At 39.9% G+C, this 13,036-nt stretch overlaps 1 protein-coding gene across 6 annotated transcripts in view; it reads right to left on the minus strand.

The window, feature by feature from the left end:
* The window catches only part of tspan4a (tetraspanin 4a), a 153,028-nt gene that overhangs the window by 90,436 nt on the left and 49,556 nt on the right, over positions 1 to 13,036 (minus strand). Inside the window, exons 1-2 of one of the 6 annotated variants that reach the window (XM_017707467.2) lie at positions 10,466 to 11,205; positions 9,320 to 10,268 (exon numbers count right to left, since the gene is read on the minus strand). In XM_017707467.2, the coding sequence (XP_017562956.1) occupies positions 9,320 to 9,631 (312 nt within the window). In that variant the 5' untranslated portion in view covers positions 9,632 to 10,268; positions 10,466 to 11,205. Of the gene's footprint in view, positions 1 to 9,319; positions 11,206 to 13,036 lie in introns of those variants that run through there. The other 5 variants (XM_017707554.2, XM_037540062.1, XM_037540060.1 and 2 more) reach the window with 5 other exon arrangements.

The following is a 13,036-nucleotide window of genomic DNA, read 5'->3' on the forward strand; positions in this document are numbered from 1 at the left end:
ACATATAGTAAGATTAAGTTTTTTGATAAGAGCTGAGCTGTGTGCTACAGTTTCGTATTGAACTGAATGAGATGTAAGCAATGCTCTATAAAGCTTGTCCAGCCTGGTAACAGTTAAAAAAGGGCACATTTGTGGGCAAAGCACAAATTTGTCAATTCCATAATAAAAGTTAAACCAGACAAAAATTCCATAAGAAAAGTCCTATAAGCAGGCATGCTGGGCTACTTTGTACACAAAGCATCTAAACATCTAAAACTAAGCCATTATCTAAGACTAGATAGAAATCACAACGGAATTAGAATATTCATAGAATTAGAATGGTTTGGGTATTTATGTACATGAACAAACTCAACCTAAAGGCTGACCCTGTGTTATTTATTTATATCGGCTTTCTAATTAACAGAATATTTTGGTGGCGTCTGACAATGAAATGAAATATCACTGGGTTCAATTATGTATTCCATCCAAGTTTGACACCAATTAAATTGTTGAAAGTCTTTTAAGAGGCAGATAAATGCCACAATGTTTCCCACAAAGACCCTCTGGCTATTCATCCACTACGACAGACAGGTTATGATTATATGCCGTGTGGAGTACTAATTACTTACTCCTTATTCAAGATTGTGAGCACTGGCCTAGCTGATACTATAGCATTGAGAGAGCATGGTAAACTAATACGAATTAGTTTGCAACAGTTCCTTTGAATGTTATCATAATTAACACCTGGCACTCTGCTTATATTACAAAATAATTGCAGACTGTCTATACATGTGAGTATAAGACAACTACCTTGCACTCTTAAAAAGGTGGTTCTTAGAGGGTTCTTTAGTGAAGAAAATGGTTTTATATAAAACCATGAACACACAGCGATTAAAAGGTTCTCTGCATGGTGAAATGGTTCTTCATATTGATGGAGATAGGACCAAGAGGATTCTGCTATTGTTACAAGCTTGGCTTCATAAGAATAGCATAACTCATGCTATAGAGAAATGGGCTTCAATGCAAGTTAATGGGAGATTCAAATGTACCCATATTTATTAGTGTAAATATAACTGTTTATGGCATGATAGTCTTTTACAGCATCATTTTGGATCTTGCCCAGATGCTGGGCTTCAGGGGGGCTATCAGGACAACTTTTTGCATTTCGTCATAATAAATTAAAGGAAAAAACTAATAATAATAGAATAGTAAATCATAGAATATACAAGAGAGGGAAAAAAGCTTTCTTTACTTTTAATGCAAGTTAATGTACAGTGATTTTATTCCAAGCTAATTTGGAGGACTTCTGTTGATCCATCTGTCCTGAAAACATTCCAAAATATAAAGGGCAGCTGCTGTGCTCAAGTAATGTAGAAAAAAAAAATACTGATATATTTTTTGATAGAGATGATATGAAAAATAATTGAAAAAAAAAGTTTATTGGACTATAGGCCTTTTGAAATGCATTCTTGTCCCACATGGAAGCTTGGCTTCTGTATGTGGTGACTGGTGAAGGTTTCCAAGGGACAGGATTTCACAATACACTTCCAATAACAACACTGACAACTAAAAACCTGTGACTATGTCTTCAGTTATTTTCTATTATTAGCTAAGTGAACCATTAACAGCAAAGCTGTTCACAGTGAAGCAGAGGGGCGCTGACATCTCAGAGGGCCCTCATATCTCTCCCTTCTGGTTCTCCCTTTAGTGAGGCTGTAATAGTTTGGCCTGCTGGAGTCTCTGTTTCCCTCTCTTAACACAGTGTACTCTAATCAGTCTGTATTAACAGAACTGTCTGATACTGTTGCTTCATCTACCTCTGAGCGGTGCCTCTGAGCAGTGTCCACTGCCTGCAAGCCTTCTGGATCAGTCTGACTACCATGGAGCTTCCTTCTGAGCAACACTGTACAAACCTCACCTGCACACCACTGACCCTACTGGTGACCTGCTGCATCTTTGTAATGACAGGCACTGCTACTACTGCAATTCTCCTTTTTTACATAAGTTATACTAATGATCGAATCTCAATCTCTGCTGTTATTGTTATTCAGTGTTGAACAGAGGAGGATGGGTTCCCCTTTCAAGTCTTAGTTCTTCTCAAGGTTTCTTCCTCTTGCTCGTAGGGTGTTTTTTCTTGTCACTATCTCCATTGGCAACACTCTTGGGGGATTGTACCCAGATTTATCTGTAAAACTGCTTTGTGACAACACCTGTTGTAAAAAGTACTGTATAGATAAACGTTGACTTCACTTGACTAAATCTTTTAGTTGCTTTTATAGTATAATTTAATAGTATAATAACAACTAGAGCTGCTTTTGGAAGCAGTAGGATAGACACCATGTTTAGGTGAGAGGATTATCTAAAAAATGGGAACACCATTCAAAGGTTTTAATCAATGTGATTAATAAATCACAACCCATTTGGCTGCAGATAAATATATAAAATAATTATATGTTGCTCCTGTGTGCCTTAACAGGTTTTAAATGATGAGTAGGAAATGACAACTCTGATTAGATATGCTCAAAAATCAAGTTATGATAAACTAATATCTAAAATATTTGAAATATTCAATAAAGCATTCTAAAATAGCATGTGGTGCCCATTTCTAATCTATATTTTAGTTAATTAGTTATTATTAAACATAAGATATTATCAGCTTAATAATAATGTGATTCCAAACTTTTGAATGGCCATTAAAGTATCAGATTTTTGTTGCCCTTAGATTTCTGCCTCTCCTGTGTCAGAAAGCAGCAGCTGCCTCTGACATCCACATAGTACAGAATGCATTGGTCTTGCATGCAGTGAATTCAAATCTCGTGAGGATATTGAAAGCCTGCAGTTTAAAGAGATTGTGACATTCATCTTAACATAGTGTGGTTATACGTTATGTATGAGGGTCTCTGTGTGAAGTTGTTTGTGATGGAAAACTGGACCAAAGGTATAAAAGATCCATGTCAAAACGGTTAGAAATGATTGCCTCTGATGCTGCAAAATCCAGCTCGGCAAAGTTATTCATTTAATAATGCATCTGGTCGGGGACGGCCAGATTAGTTTTGGACTGTGGAAGTGAAAAGCTATTGTAGGGGTTTTTAAAGTAAGTGCTAGAAATTTTTAATATTTTTTTTTCCCTGCTTGAGTTTTTATGCTGAAAATGTCACTGATTAAAGAAGAGATCCTAAGAGACAGACACAGAAGGTGAGAGAAATGGTCAAAATATTCCTCTCCTTCACAGCTGTTATTGTGATGCACACACAGTGATATTCACTTAATAAGTGCTCTGTGGCACACTGTGCTTTGGCTGTAACATCTGCTGCCTCTTTAACTGACTGTTTTTTTCCTCTTTTGCACACCACTGAGTGAAATACATAAACTCACACAAACATCATAAATGCACCTTAGGCAAAAAAAGCTAAGTACCAGAAAAATGTAGGATATGAGCTCTTTAATGTGTCTTTGCATTTACATACATCCACCTAGTCAGCATATAGAAAGTTAGCTCCTTATAACACTGAAGGTATAAGGAGCCAAGACTGCTTTTTGAATGAGGGGAAATACAGGGAATCCAAAAAGAACTTGTTTGCATATATAAGTCTTAATGGTATTAAACAACTTTTTAATAACAGATAAAGAGAGATTGGAAAATGGTCTTGTAAAAATAAATTAGGATTGTTTTTGGTACCTAAATCCACACAACTGTCATAAATGGAGCTCAAAGTAGAGATATATGTAAAGATAAATATAAGAAAATGTAGGATATAAGCACTTTAATTGCTTTTGTGACATCATAAATCCAGTGCATTTACATACATAAATATTTTTGGACTACAGCAGGTTGGCCCCGCACATTTACACTGAAGTTCACAAAACTTCATGTGTCCAAAACATTTACAGGAGAAGCAAAAATGTTTATTTCTGAGAATTTTGGAGTAATTCCTCACAAAATGTTTCAGATTTTGCAAAAAAAAAAAAAAAAGAAAGAGAAATTCTATTCTAAGGCTGTGGTTCCCAACCTGGTCTTCAGGGCTGCCCAGAAAGTTCACTTTGTCCTTCATCTCTGTGTTATGAGTTGAGTTGGAGCGAAAATATGGAGTAACTGTGGGACCCTGAGGACTGGGTTGGCAACCACAGGTTAGAAAATGGTCATATAAAAATGAATAATGACCACTTTGGCACATAAAACCACAGAAATATCCAGAGACAGCATATTAGTATCTGTGGGTATCGGTATGAGGCTGATATCAGCAGAAAATGCTGGAATGAAAAAAAAAACTGATCCAATCCTGAAACAAATACACAATAAAAAAAATCTGTAAAAAAAAAAAAAAGCAGAAAAATGACCGACAGCGATGGCAGAAAAAAAGAAACAGTTCTTATGAGTAAAAGTAAATATTCTCCATAATGTTGGTTTATTTACATGTACTTGACATTTTTAATAAAATAAAAAAACAAAGGTAGCCTGAAATAGTGCACACTGACATTGTGTGATATTGTGTGATGCAGTGTTAGCTGTTACTTGTGTGGCTGTCCAGTATTTGTGTATTCAGAGCATGATAGCCTACTTTTAGATGTGCATCGCAAGTTTAGTGCTTCAATTAAATTTAGCTTTTACAAAAAAAATACTTATTCTGCATCAGCCAATACTGAAGTATTGAAACCAATACTGGAGGTTTCAGTATTGGTACTAGTATTGGAAAAGAAAAAATGACATCATACCATCTACACAAATATAAGTAGATCATGGGGAAAAACCTAAATTCAAATAAAATGTAGGATATGGGCCTTTAGGCAAGCACAAGGAATAGGTTTACAGTGAAGCCAAAGTTTCTGACATTTTGCCTTGTGCCAGCATCCTCCTTGATAAAAGTGAACTGTGGCATCCCACATGCCATGCATCGTTTACTATTAGCCAACATGGCCCTGACAGGGGAAAGTCAGTACAGTGCCAGATCTCCTGACCTTTTTAGTCATACCATCACTCTCTTTGATATGAACAAATGACCAGGGGCATTAGGGCCAAAGTGGCACAAGGCATACAGCAGCAGCAGTCTGTGGGCGTTAAGTGGGAGTCTATAGTGATATGTAACTGCTGTGCTTTGACCTAGATTAGCAGGAAAGTAAAAATAACTTCTAAGCATACTTCTGCTCCATCTCTCGAATTCTCTTCCCCTCTTCATCTGTCTATTATATTCAAACTCCCCATCTCTCTGTCATACACACGTGCACACAGTTATAGCACTGAGGCTCTGTCTCTTTCCCTCACTCTCCTCTCGCTGTCATTCCCTGCAGATCCCCTTGGTGTTAAAAATGCCAAATCCAATGTTAACAAGATTCATTAGTGAGCGATGGTAATTGAGTGTAGAATGATGTGGCTGTTTCTCTTTAGGACTCTGCGAGGGGCAGCTTTTAGCTGTGTGCGATTAGCAGCCTGACTATTCCAGCCTGTTTGGAAAAGGCAGAAGGGGAGGTAGGTTTTGTAATTCTCCTGTAAAGTCATTTATACCGCAATTGAGGCTCATCAAAACATGCCTAGAGAGAAAGTGTCTTCTCTGCTCCCCGCCAAGCCTCTGCCGTCACTCATCTGGGGAAGAGTGATACTCACACGTCCAGCTCAGTAGGGACGCTACTCCTTCAGGGCAGAGAGAGTTTGTGAGCATGTATGTGTGAGCGAGAGAGAGAGGGAGAGATAAAGAATGAGAAAGGGAGGACCAGATGTACATGTATGCAGCTGCCATTAGCGTTCAATTTGCTTCGGCTGCAGCTAATCACGCAAACAGCTCATAGGATCGTCTGATAATAATTGTGCTATGCTTGTGAAGTGTAGGGTTTAAAAGCCACAGTGAACATCAACAAACTCAGGGCAGAAAGAGAAAATGCAACTAGGAGTGTGAATTTTTGCGCTGAGTTCATTTTTTGTTAAAATCTGCCCAATAAGTCATCTTCTGATGATCTGTTAAAATCAATGTTTGAAGTATGTCATTTGATGTGACCCACATCATCAGTCAGTGTTTCCACTGGCTGTTTCATGAAGCTTGTCTCCCAAAATTGAGACGCTTGCAACTGTTTCAAGTGAGTTGCAGAGTGCTTTACATTATGCAACTCAAGTTCAATTCAGTTTCATGTAGGTTTCAAAGAGCCTACATGAAAGTTGCACTATGTAAAGCCAGGCTTATTCTGGGTGTAAATATGCTTCATATAGTCACTAAGCATGGACTCTGGCTTCCAGCAACATGCATTTGAAACACTGTCTCTACTTATCACCTGGTGGAGAAAATTCATGCACAATTGCCCACTGGAACTTTAGTAAATTGAACAGAATGTGTAATTAGCTACATTTTCAATCCTCTACACGTCCGCCCTTATATGTATATGTATGTGAGAGAAATTGACTTTGTATTTTTCCATATAAGCCTAAATGCAAACCATCTGTTTAGCCTCATGTGGAAGTTACAGACATAACGTCCATGCATTTTCGGGTAGAATATATCCTGTTTGTGCATTGTGCAAAAGGCTTAGTACATCTGGCCCAAGAGAATTCACAAAAAGTGCTTCAAACTTTATTGAATTTAGCTGCAGTATTATTGGACCATGCTAAAATACGACTGGGCTCTCATACACTAAAACTAGCTACAGTGATGAGGATCTCTTTGGATGTGAGTGTATTCCCTGATTGGTGTTTACTATATATGTACACACTGAGAGGCACGTGGGTGTATTTTTAAGTGTGTGTTATGTATATGTGCATGCGTGTCCATGTACATGTAAAAATCGAATAGTAAGGCTCCCTACCCAGCAAAGTGCTTCTTCTCATTAGAGCCCTAATTTGACTAATGGAGGCTTTTTTGGGTGAACACACGTCCGCTGAAAGACGCTAATAGCAGGCGCCTGCAGAGTTAGCTATTGTGTCTGTTTTGATCCTTTCCTGCCACTAATCACACAGGAACTGGCCCATTTCTGATGGCCCTGGAGCCCCACCGCATACCCCACCACCTGCTCTCCCCCCAAAATGAGCCGTCCTACCAGTGACAAGCTGTGATTTAAGCGGAGCATGGGTCACTTCATCTCCAGAGGGGGCTTGTGAACACCAGCAGAATTACAATTCCTAGTGTCAGAGGGATGTTCTTTATTACCAGGCAGAGCGTAGCCCCCACCTCCATGTAAAAAAGCGCAGACGAGGCACATGTAACGCAGCCCTGAAGACGCCCTGTTGGGAATATACCACACACTGCTTGACAGATAAAGCAAACATGTGCATTAATTATGTGGAAGAACACCGTATGTAGACACATTGTAGGCAAATGGCAACAAGCCCTCCACGCGCACACTAACGCACTCACGCAGATACACACTCGGCATGGTGCAAGAAGAGAATATGTGAGAGAACTAACTGACTTATCTGACACTCCATCTGAAGGATGGTCTACAGAGAGATAGCACACCATTTCACCTTCTATTCAGTATTACTTCTGCTGTCACATGGACTGACACGTACATATACACATACATACAGGTCGGAAAAGCATTTACTGTGAACAGCTTTGGACAAGTAATTCATTGAAGGAGAAAGCATATACCTGCAATAAGCTGTCACTTGAAAAAAATAATCTGACAGTATCCCAAAGGTATTGTACGTGTGCAACATGTGTGGAGAAGCTCTTATGTAGAGGAAAGTAGGTCCTGAAAGAAGGCAACAGCAGAAGGCAACAAAAGCATCAAGCATGCAGCACTGTTCATAAGTCAGAGGCTACCCTATTTGTTTCATTTGCAGTCAAACCTTCATTAAGTACAAGCTGTTCATTTTTCAGGAGATATTTTTGAGGAGGTGAGGAAATTTCATCCACTTGCATAAAGAAGAGGAGATAAAGTGAGCAAAATTGAATTTACCAAAACTGGGGTTGAAAAAAGATTAAAAGATTAAAAGATATAGAGAAAATGAGATTCCTAACAACTGTGCTGTGCTTGGTAGACCACCATAACTGTACCCATCAGATAAACAGCACTTTAAGCTTTCATCTTTCCACTCTTGCTTCAGATCTGATATAATTTCTGTCTACCCATTTGGTGTGAGAGTGTTATTGAGAAAAGGAAATTTGCAAATCGAAAAAAGTAACTGCTGGTGTTCTCAGAACAATGGACTGACCACCCCAAAGTCCAGACCTCAACATCACTAAATGTTTTTAAAATGAATTGGATCATGAGAAGCAGAAACTGTAACTAATGTCTAAGACTGAAAAGAACGGGAGCTGTAATAAATGTAAAAACGTGGACACGTTAAGCCGTGAAAAACTGGTTGAGGCTTCTATGTAATTTTCAGTTAAATTTCTGTATTAGTTTTTTTGCTTTTTCTTATAAATAAGTTGGAGTTAATGGCTGTTTTGACTGAAATATCAGATCGGAAAATCATCAATAGTTACTGGATGACAAAAACAGCAATTATAAGCCTTCAATAAGCTAAAAGCGTTGGCCGATATGCCATTTTCATGATGCACAGTAGGCATTTTAGATTTAATGAAATGGAAACAGTACAATGCACAAGCAGTGACACATTTAGGAATAAATAAAAATGCTTTTAGGTTTTTTTCTGTTTGTTTTACTCCCAGCGCAGCACTAAATCCACTTAACAGTTCTCTTTGTGATGAAACATGCAGTTTGCCTGTCTTCCTTCAGTACTGACAATATCCATGAGATTCTTAGAAAAGTAGGTATAAAATATGTAATTTATCACAATGACGATAAATATCACCTTATTGTCAACCCCTACTGTCAGCTGAAAAAAAGAAACATTCCGACAGCACAGCATGCTCAGTGTCCCAAGGGCTGTATTTCATCAAGTAGTAACAGAGATGCTAAAGTTAGAACGTAAGGGGGACACTACGTCCTGGAGAAACACAGGAGCAATCTTTTGTTGAGGCATTTAACATCACCTGCCAGATATCACAGCCATGCAATTCATTATGTTCAAATATATATAAAATATAGTCACTCCAAGTATAGAAACCAACTAGAGGAAAAAAACCCACAATGGTCTTGCTTGTATTTTCTATGTCCAGGTCCCACTTCTTTTTTTTTTTTTTTTGTCTTTTCTGCTCAGGAAGTTTAATAAACCTGAGAGATGCACTGCAGAGAGGGACTCATTCAAAGCTGACACACACAGACTTTCAGTGATGGACAGATAAAGAAAATAACGCTGCACACACACTCAGGGGGGACATGAGATTAGAGTAGATATACAGGTAATAATGCCAAGAAGTCTCTCATATATTCTCTCGATCTCATTCTATCTTTCTCTCCCTCAGTCATACACTCAAAGAAGTCAAAAAGTAATGGATTTTTTTACACTCACCCAGAAGAGCAGGTTGAAGAAGACCATGGAGTAGCGCAGGGCCCTCATGCAGCCCTCAGCCATCCTGCAGCGGCGCAGCTCTAGGAGGAAGATGAAGGAGAGGTCCAGGTAAAACACTACATACTTCCTGCCTTGCGCTGTGGCATAGCCAGCTTTGGCCGTCTGAGTGCCCGGCGCGGTGCGGAAGCCAAAGCCAAATGGTGCGCTGCGGTACTCATACTCGCCGCTGTAGCGTAGCGGGGGTGAACCTGCCTTGCTGTCCAGAGATGGACTGCGCCGGTACGGAGTCTCATCTGTACTCGAGCGCCGCATCTTGGGGTTGGGGGCCGGTGCGGGCACCGGGGCCCCCAGGGGCCAAATGATCCCCACTTCTGCAAAGTTTTGGCACCAATTTAAGAGAAAAAATTTGGACGCACAAGAAAGACGTGATGAAAAACAATCCCTTTGTCCTTAGTGGGCCATGATTGCTTGTGTCTTTATGACAAAATGAGTTTACATAATTTAAAGAACTTCAGAAGGTTTTAAAATGGTCCTAGAGCCAAACACACCAAAGCTCCATACATTAAAGGAAAGAAGTGTTAACGCAAAAAAGAAAATATATGGCAAAACAATCCCTTTGTCCTCAGTTGGCCAAGATAATGTCTGTCTTTTGGACAAAAAAGTTTACATGATTCAACGAACTTCAGCAGGCCAAAGCTCCTCGCATTGAAGGTAAGTTCAAAATCATATCACAAGCTTCAGCACCAGGCAGGTCCAGCTGAGGTCCAACCACACCTCTTAAATCTCAGGTGATCTCTAATCCATTTCTCACCTTCACTTTCTAATCCTTAGTACTCCAAATTGGCACTAAGGCTTCAATTCGGCACCAGCTCAAGCACTCCAACGGTCGTAAATCTTGTCAGTCAGTTGTCACTTTGGCTGCAGACTGAAAGGAGCCTCGCAATGGGAGCTGGGAGACAGGTATGCAAGCAGATTACCCAAAAGGAAAACCCAGAAAGCCTGCAAGTTAGTTAAAGTGCATGCTGTCTGCTAAGCCTTTCTCATATAGACATGCAGGCATCCATGCATCTATACCCCAGCTTTTGGCAGGACAAAATCACACATGCACTGAGACCAAAAGCTTTGTGATGATTTTCTCATACCAACCAAAGTTAACAGGCAGCGTGAATGGACAGATGGACAGATGAGTGGACAGATGAATGGAAGCATCCGAGCCAAGCAGACTTGAATGCAGCAGGCAAAAAATTCTAGTCTACAGGCTCTGCTGTCCCTTGGCCATGTGGACCGTCTTCTCGTCTTCTTTTCCTCCTGCTCTTTCTTTCCTTGCTGCTCTCCACCTGTCTCCTGTGCTTATTTTTATTTCTGCAGCTGGTGATGATGAACCACTTTTGCCTCGCACTTTCTTTCTTTCCTTCTTTCCTTTTTCTGCTTTTAAACCTATTGGCTGTCTTAACCTTCCCTTAACCCCTAGCCTTTTATTCCTGCCTCTTCTTTATCCTTCCACTTTGCCTTTCTTTCTGCCTCTGCAAAAAAACGCACATCCAGATGTCCCAGTCACGGAATCAAGTGCCAAGTTCTTCCCTGGCTCTGCCCTGCTATTCTTTTCCCCTCCTTTCATCTGGTGCATTTATGTGCATCCCTGCGTCCAGGTATGAAAGGATGGAGAGGTGGCCAAAGCAGAAAGCTGGACTGTATTCCTCAGAGGAAGCCAGAAAGACCGCAGCAGCAATGCTGGAGCCGGAGTCCACTCAGAGTGCCTGGAGCTCCCTCATTCTCTCTCTCTCTCTCTCTCTCTCTCCCTCTCTCTCTCTCTTTCTCTGTCTTCCCCCTCCTTCTTTCCCTCTCGCTCTCTCTCTTTCGTACACCCACTCTGACACACGCTTCGTGCACACAACCTCCTTCTCTTCCACCCTCCCCCTGCCTTATTGGTAACTGTCCCCAAGTCCTTACAGGGTGGGGTGTCTCACAAATCATTCAGGAAAAAAGCTCCGCCCCCTCAGAGATTAGCCAACCAACAGCCTCAGCTCCAATGTCCTCTAACATGGGCTCTCTCTCTCTTTCTCTCTCTCTCTCAAGCTCTGCTACAAAGGGACTGAGCTGGTTATTACACCAGTCGATGCAGCATAGCTCTTCTCCACCACAGCTGCCTGTTTTCTCTTCTTCATTCCCTTCTTTCATTTCATGTTCCATGCATGCATCTATGCACACATCCAGCTCTCCATTAGCACACGTAAAGGCACTAATGCAGCCAGCAATTTACATGTCAGATCACAATCATGAGCCCCTGAATGGAAATCTCAGCCGGCTCCTGGAGCACAGCCCATATTCCGGGAAGGGCTTATAAAAAATTACATTAAGCAGCAGAGAAAGCTTCTTGCTTCAGTCCCATTGCAGGTCTGCTGGAAGCTTAATTTGATAACTGCAATGACGAGACGGCTTGTTTGCAAAACCTGTCTCGAATGCAAGAGCACATGTGTGTGTGCTTTTGCATTAGTGTGTGACGGTCTGATTTCCCAGTGCTGGTATCTCATCGCTCACCATCTCTGCAATCAGGCTGCTCAACCCTTTCAGACAGAACGTGCCGTCTCCAACATGTTCACAATATATACAACCATTTAAGATATCAACATGCGTCATATTCCACATTAAACTAAGGAAGATGAGCTGTCCAGCAAAGTGTTCTTGCTACATTTCCTTTTTACTGTTGTTTCTTTCTTTATTGTAATTGTTTGTAGTTAGAGTTAAAATATACCAACCAGGAGATCCAATTAGCTTTAGAGACTCTCCCGCACTGCTGTGACTAACAAATTCCAGCATGTCTTTTAAATATTTAACATCAAACTTAAAAAAAACAAGATTTTCTTCAAGGTGTGTGCTGAAATACTACAAACACTTTTTGACTGCTGTGATGACAAGGCTGAAGACACTTGAGAAATAGCAGGAGTGTGATGTGGCTCTGTACAGCTAGACACATCACCAGTAAGAACTACAGCGCCTACTGACAGAACCGACTTCACAATTTGATAAGCATTTGCAAATAATTGGTGTTTTAAACATTGAAAATTTGTACAGTGCAGTGTAAATGTCAGAGACCACCTTTCATTTATTTTATTTTATTTCCAGTTTAATTTCCAAAATGGCCATTAAGTTTATCCATTCATTTTCAGTGTCAGAAAAAAAATCAGGAAATATATTTAACAGAAAATAACATAGAAACGCCAACAACTAAATACAGTATCAAAACTTTCAGTACTTAGGCCCAATCCCATTTTACCCCTTGTTCCTATCACTATGCCCTACTCTTCCATGGGGCAGGGTGTCCGGATTTTTGTTGAGATAAAGAGGTAGAGAGTCTGAACAGAGTGTTATGTGAAAAAAAGAAAAAAAACTAGCAAGATGTAAAACACAAATGTAAACATTTTCTTAAAAAAAAGATAAACACTGTCAACTTAATATACATTGTGTGTTTAATGTCATTTCAATGTGGTATGGTCCTTTTCTTCATAAAAAATCACTAGTAGTATACTAATAAGTTAAGCTAAAATAATCCTTTATTACTCCCACAAGGAAATTCTCAATGTAACAGCAGCAAAGGACAGCACTGTACTCAAGAAAAAGAGAAGTAACAAGAAAATAATTAAAAAGCAAGTAATTAACTTTGTTAAGTACGTAACAAGTTTTTTTTCCTTGTTACTATATAGACAATGTATATTAGAA

The sequence above is a fragment of the Pygocentrus nattereri genome, chromosome 7 (assembly GCF_015220715.1).
Source record: "Pygocentrus nattereri isolate fPygNat1 chromosome 7, fPygNat1.pri, whole genome shotgun sequence".
NCBI lineage: Eukaryota > Metazoa > Chordata > Actinopteri > Characiformes > Serrasalmidae > Pygocentrus > Pygocentrus nattereri.